The sequence below is a fragment of the Anarrhichthys ocellatus genome, unplaced genomic scaffold, assembly GCF_004355925.1.
Source record: "Anarrhichthys ocellatus isolate YVR2014 unplaced genomic scaffold, GSC_Weel_1.0 scaffold91, whole genome shotgun sequence".
Taxonomy (NCBI): domain Eukaryota; kingdom Metazoa; phylum Chordata; class Actinopteri; order Perciformes; family Anarhichadidae; genus Anarrhichthys; species Anarrhichthys ocellatus.
In genome coordinates this window covers 1,170,853-1,186,067 of record NW_022280121.1, presented here as the reverse complement: position 1 = coordinate 1,186,067, position 15,215 = coordinate 1,170,853, and the positions used below count along the sequence as shown (strand labels likewise).

Genomic DNA, 15,215 nt, shown 5'->3' with positions numbered 1-15,215 from the left:
CTCTGTTATGACATATGATGTCTCCCTCACTGTAATGAACACTGGCTGCAGATTTGGTTGGGTGTCACACAAATCCTGCTAACCTTGCTATGTACTGCACTTCTCCTCACTCATCTTCAGAAATGTATTTTCACATGCTGTTAATGTTGGTTAATGTGTCCCGCCCCCTCAAGCTCTAGGTGGACTTAGGTTACAGTACTCAGATCTTTGTTAAGGAATGAATCTTCACAGCTTCTGGTTAAAACTAATGGCATTTTCAGGCTTGATTACTGTAACTGCTCTTTGCTTCCATTCATGCTCATAGATGCTTACAGCTCTTCCAGATTGGAGTAGTGTTGTTTGTCTTCAACCTAAAACTATCATGTGTTACAGTCCTCGCTGACATTCAATTCACTGGCAGCATCCAGCATTTTTAACAAGTTTAAAGCTGAGTAAGCTGATCTTGCACAGGATCAACTTCCATTTCACATTACAGTTAATGTGTCATGGAAGTTAAGGTTATTTGACGGCATGATTTCTGCATTTCACTACGTATAGACTGTTTATTTGAGGTCATAAAACAAGAACATTTACTACATTTACATACCTTTCAGTAACAAGAAAAAGGAAACAGGGTTTTTTTTTTTACACAAAGGATGGCGTGCCACACACATGTACCACACATACAACTACACACTCAAATACTTGAATCTTAAGATCCGGCTCTAATCTCGACTAATAATGATCCCTGTGGTGTAATTTCATCTTTTCCATTGGAAGTGGAAAGACGTCCGGTTATTCTTTCCAGCATATTTAGGCTACTCATGTGATCACACTCGATGATAGGAATCTTCCCCCTACCTGAGATGTAATTGTAGGCCGCCAGTGCGTTGCTGATGAGCGCCATGTTGGCGCTAGAGGTGGAGTTGATGATAGGATTCATGCCCGGGGGTCGCAGTGGACTTTCTCCTCCACCTCCTCCTCCAGCTTCTGCTTCTGAAAACTTCTCCTCGTTGGGGTTAGTCTCCCGAATCTTCTTCCTATCTGCAAAAGCAGAAAAGTTCAGTTTAACAACACAAAGCAGACTGCATTCTAAGAGGGTAATTCATTTTGCATTTGAATTCTTTATTTAGACACAGATGTTTTTGAAAAGTTTCCTTTGTACATGACTACGCTCTGAGATCAAGAAGTATGGAGTGTGCACAGTCAGATTATCGCGCCACTGGTGGGCTCAGTTACAGTAAAGTCGGAGTGTATTGTCTCTGAGGTATTGTGACTACAGCATTCAGATCACTGAGTCATCTGCAGTCTCACAGCGGTTTTCCATTTTAGGAGATACGCTTCTGTAAAAAAGATGAATGACGCATAAACACACACATGTGTTCACAGAGAGTTGTGTGATTCAGAAGATAACACAATATCCGCTTCTGTCAAACTCATTCTGACTCATGTCTAAGGGAACAATACAACCACATGGGAAAAGTTTGCACTTTGGCACATTTCAAAAGCTTCCCCAAAATCTCAGAAAACAATCTATTTATAGATGAGAACAACTGTTTCCTCCTCTGGATGTTCATCACAGTAGGACTTCTCTCTGTGTTTACACGCTGGCTTCTGTGGTGTATGCAAAAGTCGAGGAATTGAGATCAGCAGAGAGGTTTGATCACTTAGATTTAAACAGATTTTTCTTGGGATAGTTGCATCCAGTTAACCTGAAGAAGTGTTTAAAATGAACAGAAGCCTTCAACGACCTAATCCGTAACTCTGTGTGCATAGTCATATTCACATGCTTTATTTTGTTGTTACTGTAGGTGAGCTTGCTTCGGTGAACTGTCACACACACCAATGACCTCTAATTGCAGAGTGTCTTTGGTGTGTCAGGCTCTCTTTATCTGATAAATGCAGTTTAGACGAGAATTGCTCACTGAGAAGGTGTTTTCACCTGGACCCACTGCTGTGGCGCACACATCGGCTAACATTCAACCAACAGACCACAAATAACACACGTAAAAATAGGAAAATTCTCAATCGAAAACACTAGCAGTGCTAGAAAAAACGGAATATATAATGATGAAATACTTTTATCATGATGTCTTCAGGTGAAATCATTATTCATAATACATTTATTTAACAATAACAATTCAATGACATTTTAACAATTATAAATCCTTGAACCAAACTTGATGTGTCTCAATCAGAGAGTGATTTACAGTATTTATTGTTTTCGGCATCAGCAACAGATGTGTGTTAAGAACAGACAGAAGGGGGAACCGGGTAGTTAGGACCAGTTGCAACTGGCATCATCGCAGAAGGGACAAAAACAAATACAGGACTTCACTGAAAGAAAATTACAGTAAAAAGAAAACACCATCGTGGCCAAATGATCTCTGGGAATTGCAGTGTAGAAACAACACATGGCAACAAGCAGACCAAATACGGAGACAATAAAACCTGTGGTTTACAACTTCAACCTATTTTACCCTTCTAACGGGTGGGTTCATTTCTACAACATGGTCCTGTCCTGTTCGAATTCACAAGTTATTTTAAATTCTAGACAAGATCCTAAAGTTTCCAAAGACACCAACAAGTCAGGCTGAAAATACAGGCAGATAGAACATTTCCATTTGATATGATGATGCTACCATGACAAACCTGGCTTGAATAATTCACCCAATGTAAAGCCTCACAAAGCAATATTAAATTGTTCTCATAAAAACAACCAGCAACCTAAATACATATAATGGAGAAACACATGAGAGTTAAGTAAAAAGAGAAGGGGAAAAATCAAGAATTTAAGTTTTATGACTTCTGGGAAAGAAAGTGTATTTGCCAAAATGTCGACCTATTCCCTTAAGAAGTATGTTGTGAAAATGGTGATCCAGCTGTTTTGTACACTGACAACATGTCGGTCAAGCAGAAAGATCGAATCTGTCCAGTTGAAAATAAACAAAGAGAAATGAGACGATCAGGATACCTATATTTACAGTTTAATATAATATATTTACAGTTTAATGTTTCTTGGTCGGTGCATCAGGGATGGAAACAGGTTTTTCTAGATGAGCTTTCAGTGCAGTTTTTGAAGCCGGTGCAAGGAAGGGAAGCCATTCATGCGTCACAGCACACATGTCGTGTCCGCACCTCTCTTAGCTCCTCATTCATCCGTCTATCCTCCTAATCAGTACAGTGCCGGTCGCTGAGCAGAGTAATTAGCGTGCTGGACGCAGGCCACCATCCCTCATGAATAAAGCTTTGTTCAAGTTTCCTTCCTTGCTAGTGTCTCTTTTTTTTCCTCTCTTTCATTTCATTGTCTTCTCCCTCTTTCTCTTTATGGGAGTTAGATAGCACAGCAGACTGAGTTATATAGTGGTCACATCATTGGCTCTTGGAAAGCAGTATATTTTTAAGACCAATGATCATAAATGGTCCAAACTGATGGCTCTGGTTGGATACATATGGAAACATTTGAACCCGTGTGACTTTAAATATACATACATATATGCCCTGACTTGAGACCTGAAATACTGTTTCTTTTGATGCCTGGGAGGCCTTGGGACTGTTTAGTGTTAACTGCTCTCCATGGGAGGCCCTGAGTGTGTGCGAGAGTGAAAAAGCTTATGTGTTCCTCACTTTGCTCACCTGGAACAGCGTCAGAGCTTTTGACTGAGCTCCCCTCCGGAGGGCTGTCTCCCACTATGTTGGGGTCATGGGCGCTGGGTGGAGGGGAGTACACCGGCGGTCTGGGTCCGTGATCCTGCAGCAACTTCTTTGGGACTTCAAAGAGAAGGATAGGTGGAGCAAAGGAGGGGAGTTTGGGGACAAGGGAATCAAAGAAACACACAACGAGGATAATTAGGCGATTTGTAAAGGACATATATAGCAGTCGTTTCTATTGCAGTTCTGCATAGAGCTATACAAAAATGATCTGCTTATATTTGTTTATCTTAGATGTATCAGTACAAGCAGTTGAGTCTGTAAATATTAAAAAACTTGCAATCATTTTTTTGCCTCTTGGGGAGGCCTTCTCCCTCGTGTGCACATAGCTGTATCGTCTATATTTCATTGGCTGTATGTTGTGAATGGAGGCGTAAGGAGCTATGAATGAGACAGCCTGATGGACGTGATTCACACACTCCTTCTGACCTTGCACTCTGATTTCCCGAAAGCTATGCTGGACCAAGAGTCAATGAAAGTGCAGGAAGAAGCGGAGCAGCCTCACAAAGCTCCCTCCACTGGAAACTACTTGTGGCCTGGATACATTGCAAGATTGTTTTTCAAATACAAGCTATGATGAAAAGACTTTAATAGGAAGATTACTGACATTTATCCTGCAGATCATGACATACAGTGTTTGTGTTTTAGATTGGTGAGGAGTAAAATGCACAGATATGACAACAGCCATCACTGAGCAGTTTAAAAATGGGGACTAGATAGATGTTGCTGTGTGGTACACCTGTACCTAAGCTAGGAAGAAGTTATCTTCCTACATGGCCTTGGCTCTATTGCATCTTGCATAATTTGTTTTCTGTGGCCTTTTGGTACCAAAGAGATGATCTTGAGGCAGTTGTGGTTTGTGCAAATGTTAATACTGCAATTTAAGTGTATGGCAAGTGCACAGCAGTGTTATAAAAGTTGTAACTCCCCATTTGATTGCCATATTGCTGCGTAAATGGGAGTCCTCCCCTCACACACGTAAGAATTACAGCTGTGTCTATATATAGTGCCAACACTGCATGATCTAACTGCGTTGAGTAATGTATTCCTTAAACCACTGACTTCATAAAGTTGCGAACATTTTTCTTTCACTGTGGTGCAGCCAATGATAGCAGTAATTGCCTTACAAAGACACAAAAGTAGTACTGTACTCTCAAATTCATTTTCCGTACATCAACCATATCGTACAATACACAGAAAGCTTTGTGGAGCAATGAACATGTGAGAGGAGGAAGACTTCAAATAGCTGGTGAATCTGGTTCCAGCCTTTGCTTTCCTAGCTCCTATCAGCGAAATAGCAGGAGATTGATGCCGGAGTATGTTTTAATCTGCTTAGATGGGCTCACCATACTGCATCAGGAGAATTCATATAGTGTTAGGTGAGTTGCCAGCTGTAGAAAGCTATACTCTTACATTTAAATACCTTTCTGTAATTGCATCATCTCATGTGGCAAACCACACCAATCTGTTGCCTAAATAGGTTAAAAACACAAGAATTTGAAACCTCATTTTATTCAGATCTGGTTGGCAGAAACTAAATAAACAAAGCTGCTCCATATGTGGAAGTGAAGAACGCAGAGGAATGAAGAAATGGGATTGGGCCCGGCAGCTTCCCCTGTCCTTCCTCATCAGTCTGACACACTAATCATGGGTCTTAAAACTCCCCCCACTGCCACGCTGCCACCATCCCCACACCACGCCCTGATTACAGCCTTCTGATTGGCCCTAATTGGCTGCACATGTGGCCCAGGGTCACAGCTGAGAAACGCCATGATGCGCCGCACACTCTTTCACATTTTAACACAATTAAGGGACATATAATTGAGATACACAAGCTCAAATACTTAAAGGCCAACTGATACATGCACATACACGTGCATGCATTGTATACACACAGTCCAACACACTTATTTAACATTTTACATATCTATCCTTCTAAACAGTCATTTCCCATGTTGTCTATGGTCTTACTTTGCTGGCAGAAGCTGGTGCATTATAGTGAATTGACTGCTGCTTGTCTAAAAATAATTGTTAAAAAGCTAAAACCCCTCGAAGCAAACGGCCGCAAACCACACTTAAGGAGCCAAGCAGTAAAATCTGAAAGAGTAAAAGAGAGAAAGAGGAGTGCAAGGGAGAGAAACCAAGGACATAAATCACACTCTATAGCCTGCATTATAATGACATGGTCACATAAACGCATGGCAAATGAGTCTCAATATAACTCAACTAAACGGGACCGGTGCCAGCGCTGTACCTCTTGGCCCTGGACCGCCACGGGGAGCGAAGATACGAGGCGGGAAAGAGTGCCCGTAACAATGGGCGGTGTTTACACTGGCAGAGCCCAGCTTTGTTTTCACTGGGCTCTGCACGCCAGAGCGCGTGTGTGTGTGTGTGTGCATGTCTGTATGTGCATATGTTTGTGGGCCATGTGCTGACCGATGCAGAACCCAGTTGGGACAAAGTCCTGTGCGCCAGAGGGGTTCAATATTAAACAATGCTAAATCCGAGATGAGATCAGACCTGGGTCAATGTTTTAGGGCATTCTTTAATGCTTGGTCTGCTTTAGCTCTCTGAGATTTTGGCCCGAATAAAGACAGCCACTACGACTTTTCTGTGAGCTTAAGTCTCAATATGGTGGCACTCATCTAAATCATTCTCTATCTTGGGTGAATCAAGAATTACGTGCAACTGATCGAGATGTACTGCACATTCATAAAAGACAAAGGAGAGAAAAGGAGAGTGTGTGAGGAACTGTAAAATAGGGTGAACAACACACACTTATGACAGGAGATGGCATACATAGAGATATAGAGAGTTTTGTTCCAAATCAGATGAAAAATATATCACACTGTGGGTAATACCTTTCTCCTAAAGGGATATATAGCATTTTTTTTTTTTTTTTAAAGGGCATTGAAACAATGTGCTGGCATATGTGGGCATGTGTCTGAGCAAAAACGTCTGGTTTCAATCAGCACACAACCAGAGTCTACTTAATCTGCAACATTAAAGCGCTGTCAGAGACCCAACATGCACTTGATACACAAACACACACACACACACACACACACACACAAAGGCAATGCCTCGAGAATTCAAATCACTGTTTATAGACACACTTAGACTCATAAAATGTATTCTATTCTAGCTCTTTCTCCTGTCTCCCACTCAGACACCAGACAGACAGGCATGCAGATATCTGCAAGCTCACATTCACAAGCCCATCGACCCACACACACACGCACACAACCACTTTTTACCGAGCTAACGGCTTTCCTGCAGAGCAACATGCAAGGTGAATAGGGCAGAAGCTGTAGGTGTTGAGATTGCATTCTTCTTCTCTCTTTTTCTTGAACACTCAGCGTAACACTCTAACAGTATCCGGCTGACAGTAGCTGATTGGATTTGTTTGACAGCCTTACAAGCAAGAGATGGATTGTATATTGTATATGTAGATACAATTGTGTATTGCTTAGATGTGGATGGCACAGTACATGAACGTGAACGTGTGAGTGGCACAGAGATATACAAACCACCCTGACCTGAGCCAACCTGAGGCGTTACCGTCATGTTTATCTTCCCACAAATGAATGCACTACCCCGACCTCACACTGCGAAAATGAATGGCTGTATGTCTAATTGCATGCGTGCCATAGCACATGATTAACACACTCATTCTCGTCTCGTCTACACAAAGTAGACTTTGTAATGTGAACTCTATCAAGGGACTGGTGGTCTGGGCTGTGGGTTTTTTTCTGGTTCTGCTCCATTTTGATGTTAGTGTGGGCATCTAACCTTCTCTACTACTTTATTAGCTTTTGTTGCGAGTCTATGTGTGTGTGTGTCTGCTAGAGAGTTACAACATACACAGGGACTGTGGTAACCTTAAAAGGAGGCATAAAGGAGCATACCAGTGGTTTTGAGAGTTTTACCCATTAGCTATAAACTAATCTAATTTACATGACAGTCGACAATTTTCCCAAAACATGCCATACGTTTTATATTGGATGATATTTTAACATACTTGTCTCATAAATTTCAAGCGGTCACATTTATAAAATGACGAAGTTGTCTTTTAAAATCTATAGACAAACAATGAATATAAGTTGGGAATGTTACCAGTAAGCAAACTGTCTAAGACGCCTAATCCACCCCATAAGCACTTCTGGAGCCCATCTAAGGCCACTCGTGGAAAACTGGAGAACCTTTATAGAAAGTTATGAGAACCAAGTCTCAAAGTCTGGAGATCCAGGAAAAGTTCAGCTTATGTTTTTTGGCTCAGATGCATGAATGCGTAATCAAATCAGCGGTCTCAAGAAATCAAGTCAGCGTGGATTTAATGCCGGCTAGAAAAGCCCTTAGTTGGCAGGAGCTTCTTGTGACAAGCTCCGTCTGCTAAAGAGGCTTGTGCTCATGCAGTGTTCTTTAATATAATACAGGTATATTCTACTAAAGCAAGACATAGCTGGATGGTGACATAGTCTAACAGCATCCAGAGTCGGGTTAGTGAAGGTCGGGAGTACATTCCAGTTTGGAGAGAGAGCTCAACCCCCCCATCCTGCCTCCCTGAGCCCCCTGCCCTACATTCAGATTTTTTCCCCCATTTACGTTAATGGATAACACACATCACTCTGCTGTGAGACACCCACAAATGCAACACACATACACACAAACACACGTACAGATGCCACAGCCCGGGCAGTGAACGTAATCACTCTCACTTCACCACAATCGGCAGTGAGACTACAAAATCCCAGCTGTTTTGACTATTTAAAAACACTCCTCACACACCGCACACGCGCACACAGTTGGCGTCTTTACCGTGGATGCAGAGACAGGAATAGATGCTCTGTTGACAGTGTGGGGTCATAACAATCAGTGAGAAAATCCCTCACTTGTGGAGCTCCCCCCTCAGACCCCACGCAGACAAGAATCCGACTGATGTCTTCACTTCTGATAATATCCGCAACCTCCAGCCCGGTTTGAAACATGCACAAAGAGGAGGGTTTGAGTGTGATAATCACTTTACACAAATACACATCCATTGTCTCCTAGATTTTCATCATCAGTGAATCCAACCTAATCATGGCAATTTTGTTCGCCTGCACCTACCATGGTCAGCTTGTCCGATTCTACTGTTCACAGCCTGAATGCTTGTCATAATCAATAACTGGAGCTTCTCTTGAGCCCAGCACAATTTTCTGACAACTGCTCAACTGTTATCTGGGCTCATCTGAGACATACAATAATTTCTTCACCAATCTGCTACTTTTAAAAGAAATCAGGGTATTTCTGTGTTGGCTAGACTTGATCTCTGCCACCCTCAGATGGTGCTAATGTTTATATTTCCAGGTCTATATCGGCTGGACGTGGGAGAGTTGGGAGCACTGTCGAAGTCAGCACTGCCTCTTCATTATCTGATGTTCCATTGGGTCAACAAGGATGTGACCAACGCTGAATCATCAAATTCACTCGCTCGCCTAAGTCACTCCTTCATATCAGAGTTGTGAGGTAATGGGATGCTGGGTTTTTGATTGGGTGAGAGAGAGCTGCTGAGGTTGTGAAATGACAGACATTGTCATTTGTTGTTGCTGACATGGAACAGAGGGAGAGGAACAGCTAGTGGCAGAATCTGTCTACACACAATCGCGGCAGAAATAAAGTCAGCAACATTCAACAAGCATGTTCCAACATATGTCACGGCTGATCTAAACAATGGTGCTATCTTTAGCAGACAGCAACAGCTGGTCGCACACGGCAGTTTATAAAATCAACACTTAAAATCTACTGGGACCTGAGGAATGTCTGGCGTTTTGGTGAAAGATAACCTATGACTAGCTAAAAGTAGCCCCCTCTCAAGATATACGCGCCTTAAAAACTGAACTGAAGCAGAAATTAATACTGTGATAAACTCAAGGTTTACTTACATCCATCAAAACTTAACAATTCATGATGTTACCACCTGACCAATGTCCTGTTTTTAAGTCACAACATGGCACCAAGCATCACTAAATAAAGAAGGCTGCGAGTATGGCGAAACGCTTTGGGATCAGTCTAGTTTTTATTACATTATGTGTTCCAACGTTTAATACTGAATGTACCTACATTTTACAAACAAACTTCAAAAAACAACATTAAACAAGAAGTCAAAAATGGATAAACAAAAAAGCTCCAAAATGTTATCAGAGATGCCTGTGGAGCAAGATCCACTTCACTCCATCCAATAACGGAGAGTTCACCGAGGTCTGCACCTAACTTCATGAATGGGCCTCTTTGATAAAACTAACTCCATTAAAGAAGTTAATTGAGAGGCAATACCACGGTTGAGGCGTTGCAACATGCATCCCTGGTGTATTTGGAATGTCCCTGAAGTTTATTTAAAACGTTTTAAATAGGGAATCTCACTATATTGAATGTACAATATGCACACTTGTTGAGTTGAGGCAATAAGAGTATGATGTCAGAGTGACACGTGTAAGAGCCCCTCCATGACCCATTGGCTTTTCAGTAAACACCAGAAATGACTAGATTAGATTAGAAGGCATTGTGAGAAATGACGGAGGACAACAAAATAACACAGCAGGGATAGTTTTAGCATGTGTGTGTCATTACATGCTCTATGATTTGATGCACACTCTTTACCATTTTGGTAAAACACTACCACCTGCCTCATACAGTGTTTGTCCATCATAAGTGCTTCTGAGTCTTGTCATTGTCAGGTAATTAGACGAGCCCTAAGTGAGGGTGAATCACAGTAGCATGCGGGCTGAGTTATACCTTAACTCTTCCACAGAGAAACCCTATGTAGTGTGTGGGAGTTGGCGTGTTCGCATGTGTATAAGAAAGGGAGGCATGTTTCTTTTCTCTCTGTGTGTTGACAAGGTGCTGGGCCATATTAGCAGTCAGGCCTGGACAGAGATAAAGACGGTAAGGTCTAGGTCAGCCTGAGTCTGTCATCGGTCTTATCGCCACAAGTGCACACACACGCATGCATATTACCCTTCACCTTCTGTTTAGTCTACTATTTCAACACTGGACTTCAGCCAGGTATTGTTTGAGATTTTTGTTGATAATGCCAACACAAATTATAATTTTTGAATTTGCCAAAGAAGCCAATGCTGTCAAAAGATAAGCAGCTATTCAAGAACTTCTCCTAAATAAAAAGGTTTGATAGCCAGCCCTACACTGGACCGAACTTGTCCCTTCTGAGCAGACTTTTGACATTACTCTGCTAGAGGCTATTAATAGAACCAACTCCGAAAATAGACTTTAGTAGGCGGGTGCTATCACAGGCTACACTGAGCAGCTGTTTGTGATCGAGAGAGGAGAGAACAGATGAGAGAAGAGAGAATAAGAACCTCCATAAACATTTCCTTTCTCCCCTTACAGCTTGGGTTTCTTGGCACACAGGAGCACTGAATACATATAATGTTCTAAATTGGTTTCTTACAAAAACACACTGCTTGTTACGATTATATTGCCAGCCGTACACTCATTGGGTCCATAGATGATGATATATCTCCAGTTTTGGAAATGCATGTGTCCAACGTGGCCCAAAGCTTTAGCATTTGAGACATTTCGGGTACAGCTGGTTATCCGTTTGTCCTCATGTCTATATTTCCTGCTACATCCACACTGTGTCCTGTCTCCTTCTTCTGCCCCTGTCAACTTAGCCATGGTCTTAAAACAGCTTGAGCCACAACAGATGCAGATGCATGTCCATACGAGAGGAGTGATAGACACAGAAGCTGCCAGAGACACTTTTACACCAGTCTTTAAAACAAACACCTGCTGCCGTGGCTGAAGTGCCGGAGGGACATCAGAGATCCTGCAGTCCGTAACTGCACGGCTGTGATTAGATAATGAAACTGAGCTAACAGAGTTAAGACATTACAAACCACCTCGAAAGTCTTTAAGTCTTGATTGAATATCCTGTACAAGCACATGGAAACACACATGTCAAACATGCAGCCAGAGCTGCAGTGGAGGGTAAAAGCATACAAAACACTGACCTCCTCTCAAATGTATCACCCATGAGGATTTACGCAAACTATACACCTGTTAGTGGCTTCAAACTGTGTTACCCCTCAGTTTCCTTCGCAAATTCGAGGACTGTTTGGTTTGTGACCACTGAGACCTTTGTATCCTGTGAACACAGAGTGATCATCAAATCACTCAAACAACACGGGAATTAAGGGCGTTATCAAACCCGTACTTTGTTATTTCTGGTAAGAATCAGTGAATGAGTTGCTAAACGTGATGCATTATCCTTGTCTGCAAGAATCATAGACTTTATTAAGTATTGACATAGTCTCTGTGACGTCACCCATAGGTTTCTGAAGATCCGTTGTTGAGCTCAAAGTAGATGGGACCCAACCGTCGCCATCTTGGCAGTGACGACGCAGCTTAACTTACAGCTAATACGAAAATGGGCAAAGAGGTGGATCGTCGGTGGAGCTGAGGCGGATCCGGGTGATGCAGCAGAGGAGACAGCTAGCAGCTAAAGACCAGAGACTCGAACTGCCGACATCAATGTCTAAAAGCAATGCATGTCTTTTGTCCTTGGAACTGCTAAATAGACTCATAAACTTGTCTTCCTGCTACCTTAGAAATTTCATTGAAAAAGTTTTCGAAGGGAAAAATGTAGGAGCCAGCCTCAAATTGACTGCATCCCAGAATGCCCCATTCAGAGGGCAATTCAACCAGACAAATGAATCAGAGATAAGTGGAGGGACATGCGTCCGAAAGGGCTGCATCAACAGTCATATCAATAGCTCTGTTCCTATAGAGCTGTTACTTTTTGGTGATCCGAGCAACATTCATGCATTAGTTGTGTCCCATTCTCCTTAATAGGGAAAGAGGTTGTAAAGAGCTAACTTCACAGTTGCCTCTATCTAGTTACCTCATCTATTGGTTATAAAACATCAACTTTTTCTTCATTCTGAAATATCCCTGATCATTGTGAAAAAGAGAATGTGCAATACATCTATACATGTAAATGTAAGCATGACAAAAAAGCAGAGGGGCGAAAGGATAGGCTGATAGAGTAGCTTTATCTACCCTTCTTTATCATTACAACCCTGAAGACAGCGACTAATAACTTTCTACCCAACAGAAGTTAACCCCTTGTCGCAGCTGAGAAGATCTCTCTCCTCGATCCCCAGACGGCAGTATTTTCATTCCAGCTGTGCTCTAAATCTTTACGATATCAAACAGATGCAGAACCCTTCCGACAATGGGCCAACTGTGGCTTACGGAGTTAAGAAATGCTATTTGATCTGCGATGGATGTGTCTCTTTGCTGCGGGGGGTTTCGGTGCCGCTTTGACATAAAACAGACTCACACAAGCATATACTGACACACGGGTCAACACTTGACACTTTAAGTCTCACATACATTACACAGAACACCTTTTCAGCACATATATTCAACCCCGAGACAGAAGAAGATAGGAAGTCAGAGTGGGAGGGATGGAAAGAGGAGGGAGGAAAAAAATGATGACTTTGCAGACCAATCAGCTTTAAAACATATAGTCTGAAATATTTATATTTATGTCCGAAAGTATTATACTTATTACGTACTTGAGGATTACAAATGACACTAGGAAAGGAGACATATGAGGGACAGCCAGACCCAAATATATAGCAGTAGCTTGACATTTTAGGAAATAAGTGTACATCATTTCTTGCTGAGAGTTTAGATTGGCTGTTGCAGGGAACAAGCGGAGACTCCCTGCGAAGAAATCGTCCAGCATTTAACCCTCTGTAATATGGCGAGTTAACAGTTTCACTTTGTTTTTTCATGGATGAAACAAATGAGATATAACACGTTAAGTAGTGAGCTTTAGAGTTGCTGTAGAGTGGATTTTGTTAAATTCAAACAGAGCCACAGTACTTTGTTATGCCACAATAATTTCACTGTAACATTTAATGCATGCAGGGCCTAGGATATGCCAACATCTGACGAGCCAGAGTTCACAGTAAAATGATTCTCAGAAGCTGGAGGACCACCCATGAAGGAATCAGCACTGACCTTTATAGGGCATCTGTCATATTAACACTGACAGACTTTCTTCATTATTAGGCTAATGAAATCTTGTGATCAAAACATGGAGCATGTGGTTGTCTGTCACATTACTAAAGAGCAGCTGTATGTCTCAAAATCTTTGTACTTTGATCATGCAAGAAATCAAGTGCAGTTATTGCAACCTTTGTTCTGACAGCACTACTGTTTCTCTCTCTGTGGCTGAATTTGCAGAATGCTAACTAGCTTAAGAAATGTTTCAAAAAATAGCGGCTGGAAATCGACCTCCTTGCCGTTCTGGGTCGGTATTTCAATGCTGCCTAAACTAGAGTGAATCTGGCACAGACAACAACAGAGCCCTGATGTGTGTTTGCTTACTTCAGCAGGCAAGCTCCCAACATTTTGGGATTGCATAAAAGTAGCATCCCAAAATATGTCTGGTTTGGCCACGGAGAGCTGGATCCACAGCGGCCTCGCTAAACAAACGCAACTTGGAGGTCTGGCTTCGCATTAGCTGACGGACGTCATTATGTACGTCGATTAAAAACAAACACACTGGCAGAGACAGACGTCCAGCTTTTCAGTGTGGGCCCAGAGGTGGAAAATCCCCGTCTGAAAGGGTGAGAAAGGGGAAAAGAGAGTGAAAAAGTGAAAGGCAGACTGAGACCTGAGGCTGCTTTTAGCTGATGGAGAGGGGAGTCCGATCTTTGTCATTTGTAGGATAAGCTCTCTAATGCCAAGATGCCAACTTACCACTTAAACAGTAACTGAAAAAAATGACAGTTAAGCTGAATGGCTTTCACACCTCCTTCATTGTCATAAAAAGCAAGTGAAATATCCAGATTCATGCAGCCAGCTCTATTACTGTTCATAGTGGAGAAAAGCCAAGATCCAAACAGAGACTGCCCCATTCAAGGGTACACAAGACCTAACAGTGGTCAGACAAAACACCCACTATTACCGTACTACATACTTGATTAGAGTACACGTTATTTCACACTGTTCCATACAAATAAGTGTGAAAAAGACAGTGTATTTGCGTGACTCTAGAAGGCACAATGCGAGAAAATGCTGCTTTACCACATCACATCAGCCAATGAGATTACTCGATATAAATCAATGATACACAAGTCAGCGGTTCCCACACACTTGGGGCGAAGCATGTCAGACTTCAATCACATGAGAGCACATGGGCCACTTTGTACCAACATAAATAACCAGCTGTATTAGGTAGCTAATCATAAAGCCTCCAATAGCACACACACACACCTCAAGAGTAGCAGATCTGGTGCTGGTGTCATGTTGCAGACAGGAAACAGATGGCCTGCTGGGTAAAAAAAAAAAGATGAAAAAAAGAACATGCCAAAGAAGGCCAGAGAGAATGCTTCTCTCCCCTTTTCTTCCCTCCATCCCTCCTTTTATCATCCTTTCATCCTCGGTTGGAAGGAAAAGGAAGAGTGAGGCCGCGGTGGTGTTTGGAGGCTAGATCAGTGGGCTCTGGCTGG

General features: G+C 42.2%; 1 protein-coding gene across 4 annotated transcripts in view; it reads right to left on the bottom strand.

Moving 5' to 3' along the window:
• eva1aa (eva-1 homolog A, regulator of programmed cell death a) overlaps window positions 1–15,215 on the bottom strand; it is a 64,066-nt gene that overhangs the window by 2,036 nt on the left and 46,815 nt on the right. For 3 of the 4 annotated variants that reach the window (XM_031875477.1, XM_031875479.1, XM_031875480.1), the window contains 2 exons: window positions 3,607–3,750; window positions 841–1,023 (listed from right to left, as the gene is read on the bottom strand). In XM_031875477.1, coding sequence (XP_031731337.1) covers window positions 841–1,023; window positions 3,607–3,750 — 327 coding nt within the window. The remainder of the gene's footprint in view (window positions 1–840; window positions 1,024–3,606; window positions 3,751–15,215) is intronic. The other variant, XM_031875478.1, reaches the window with a different exon arrangement.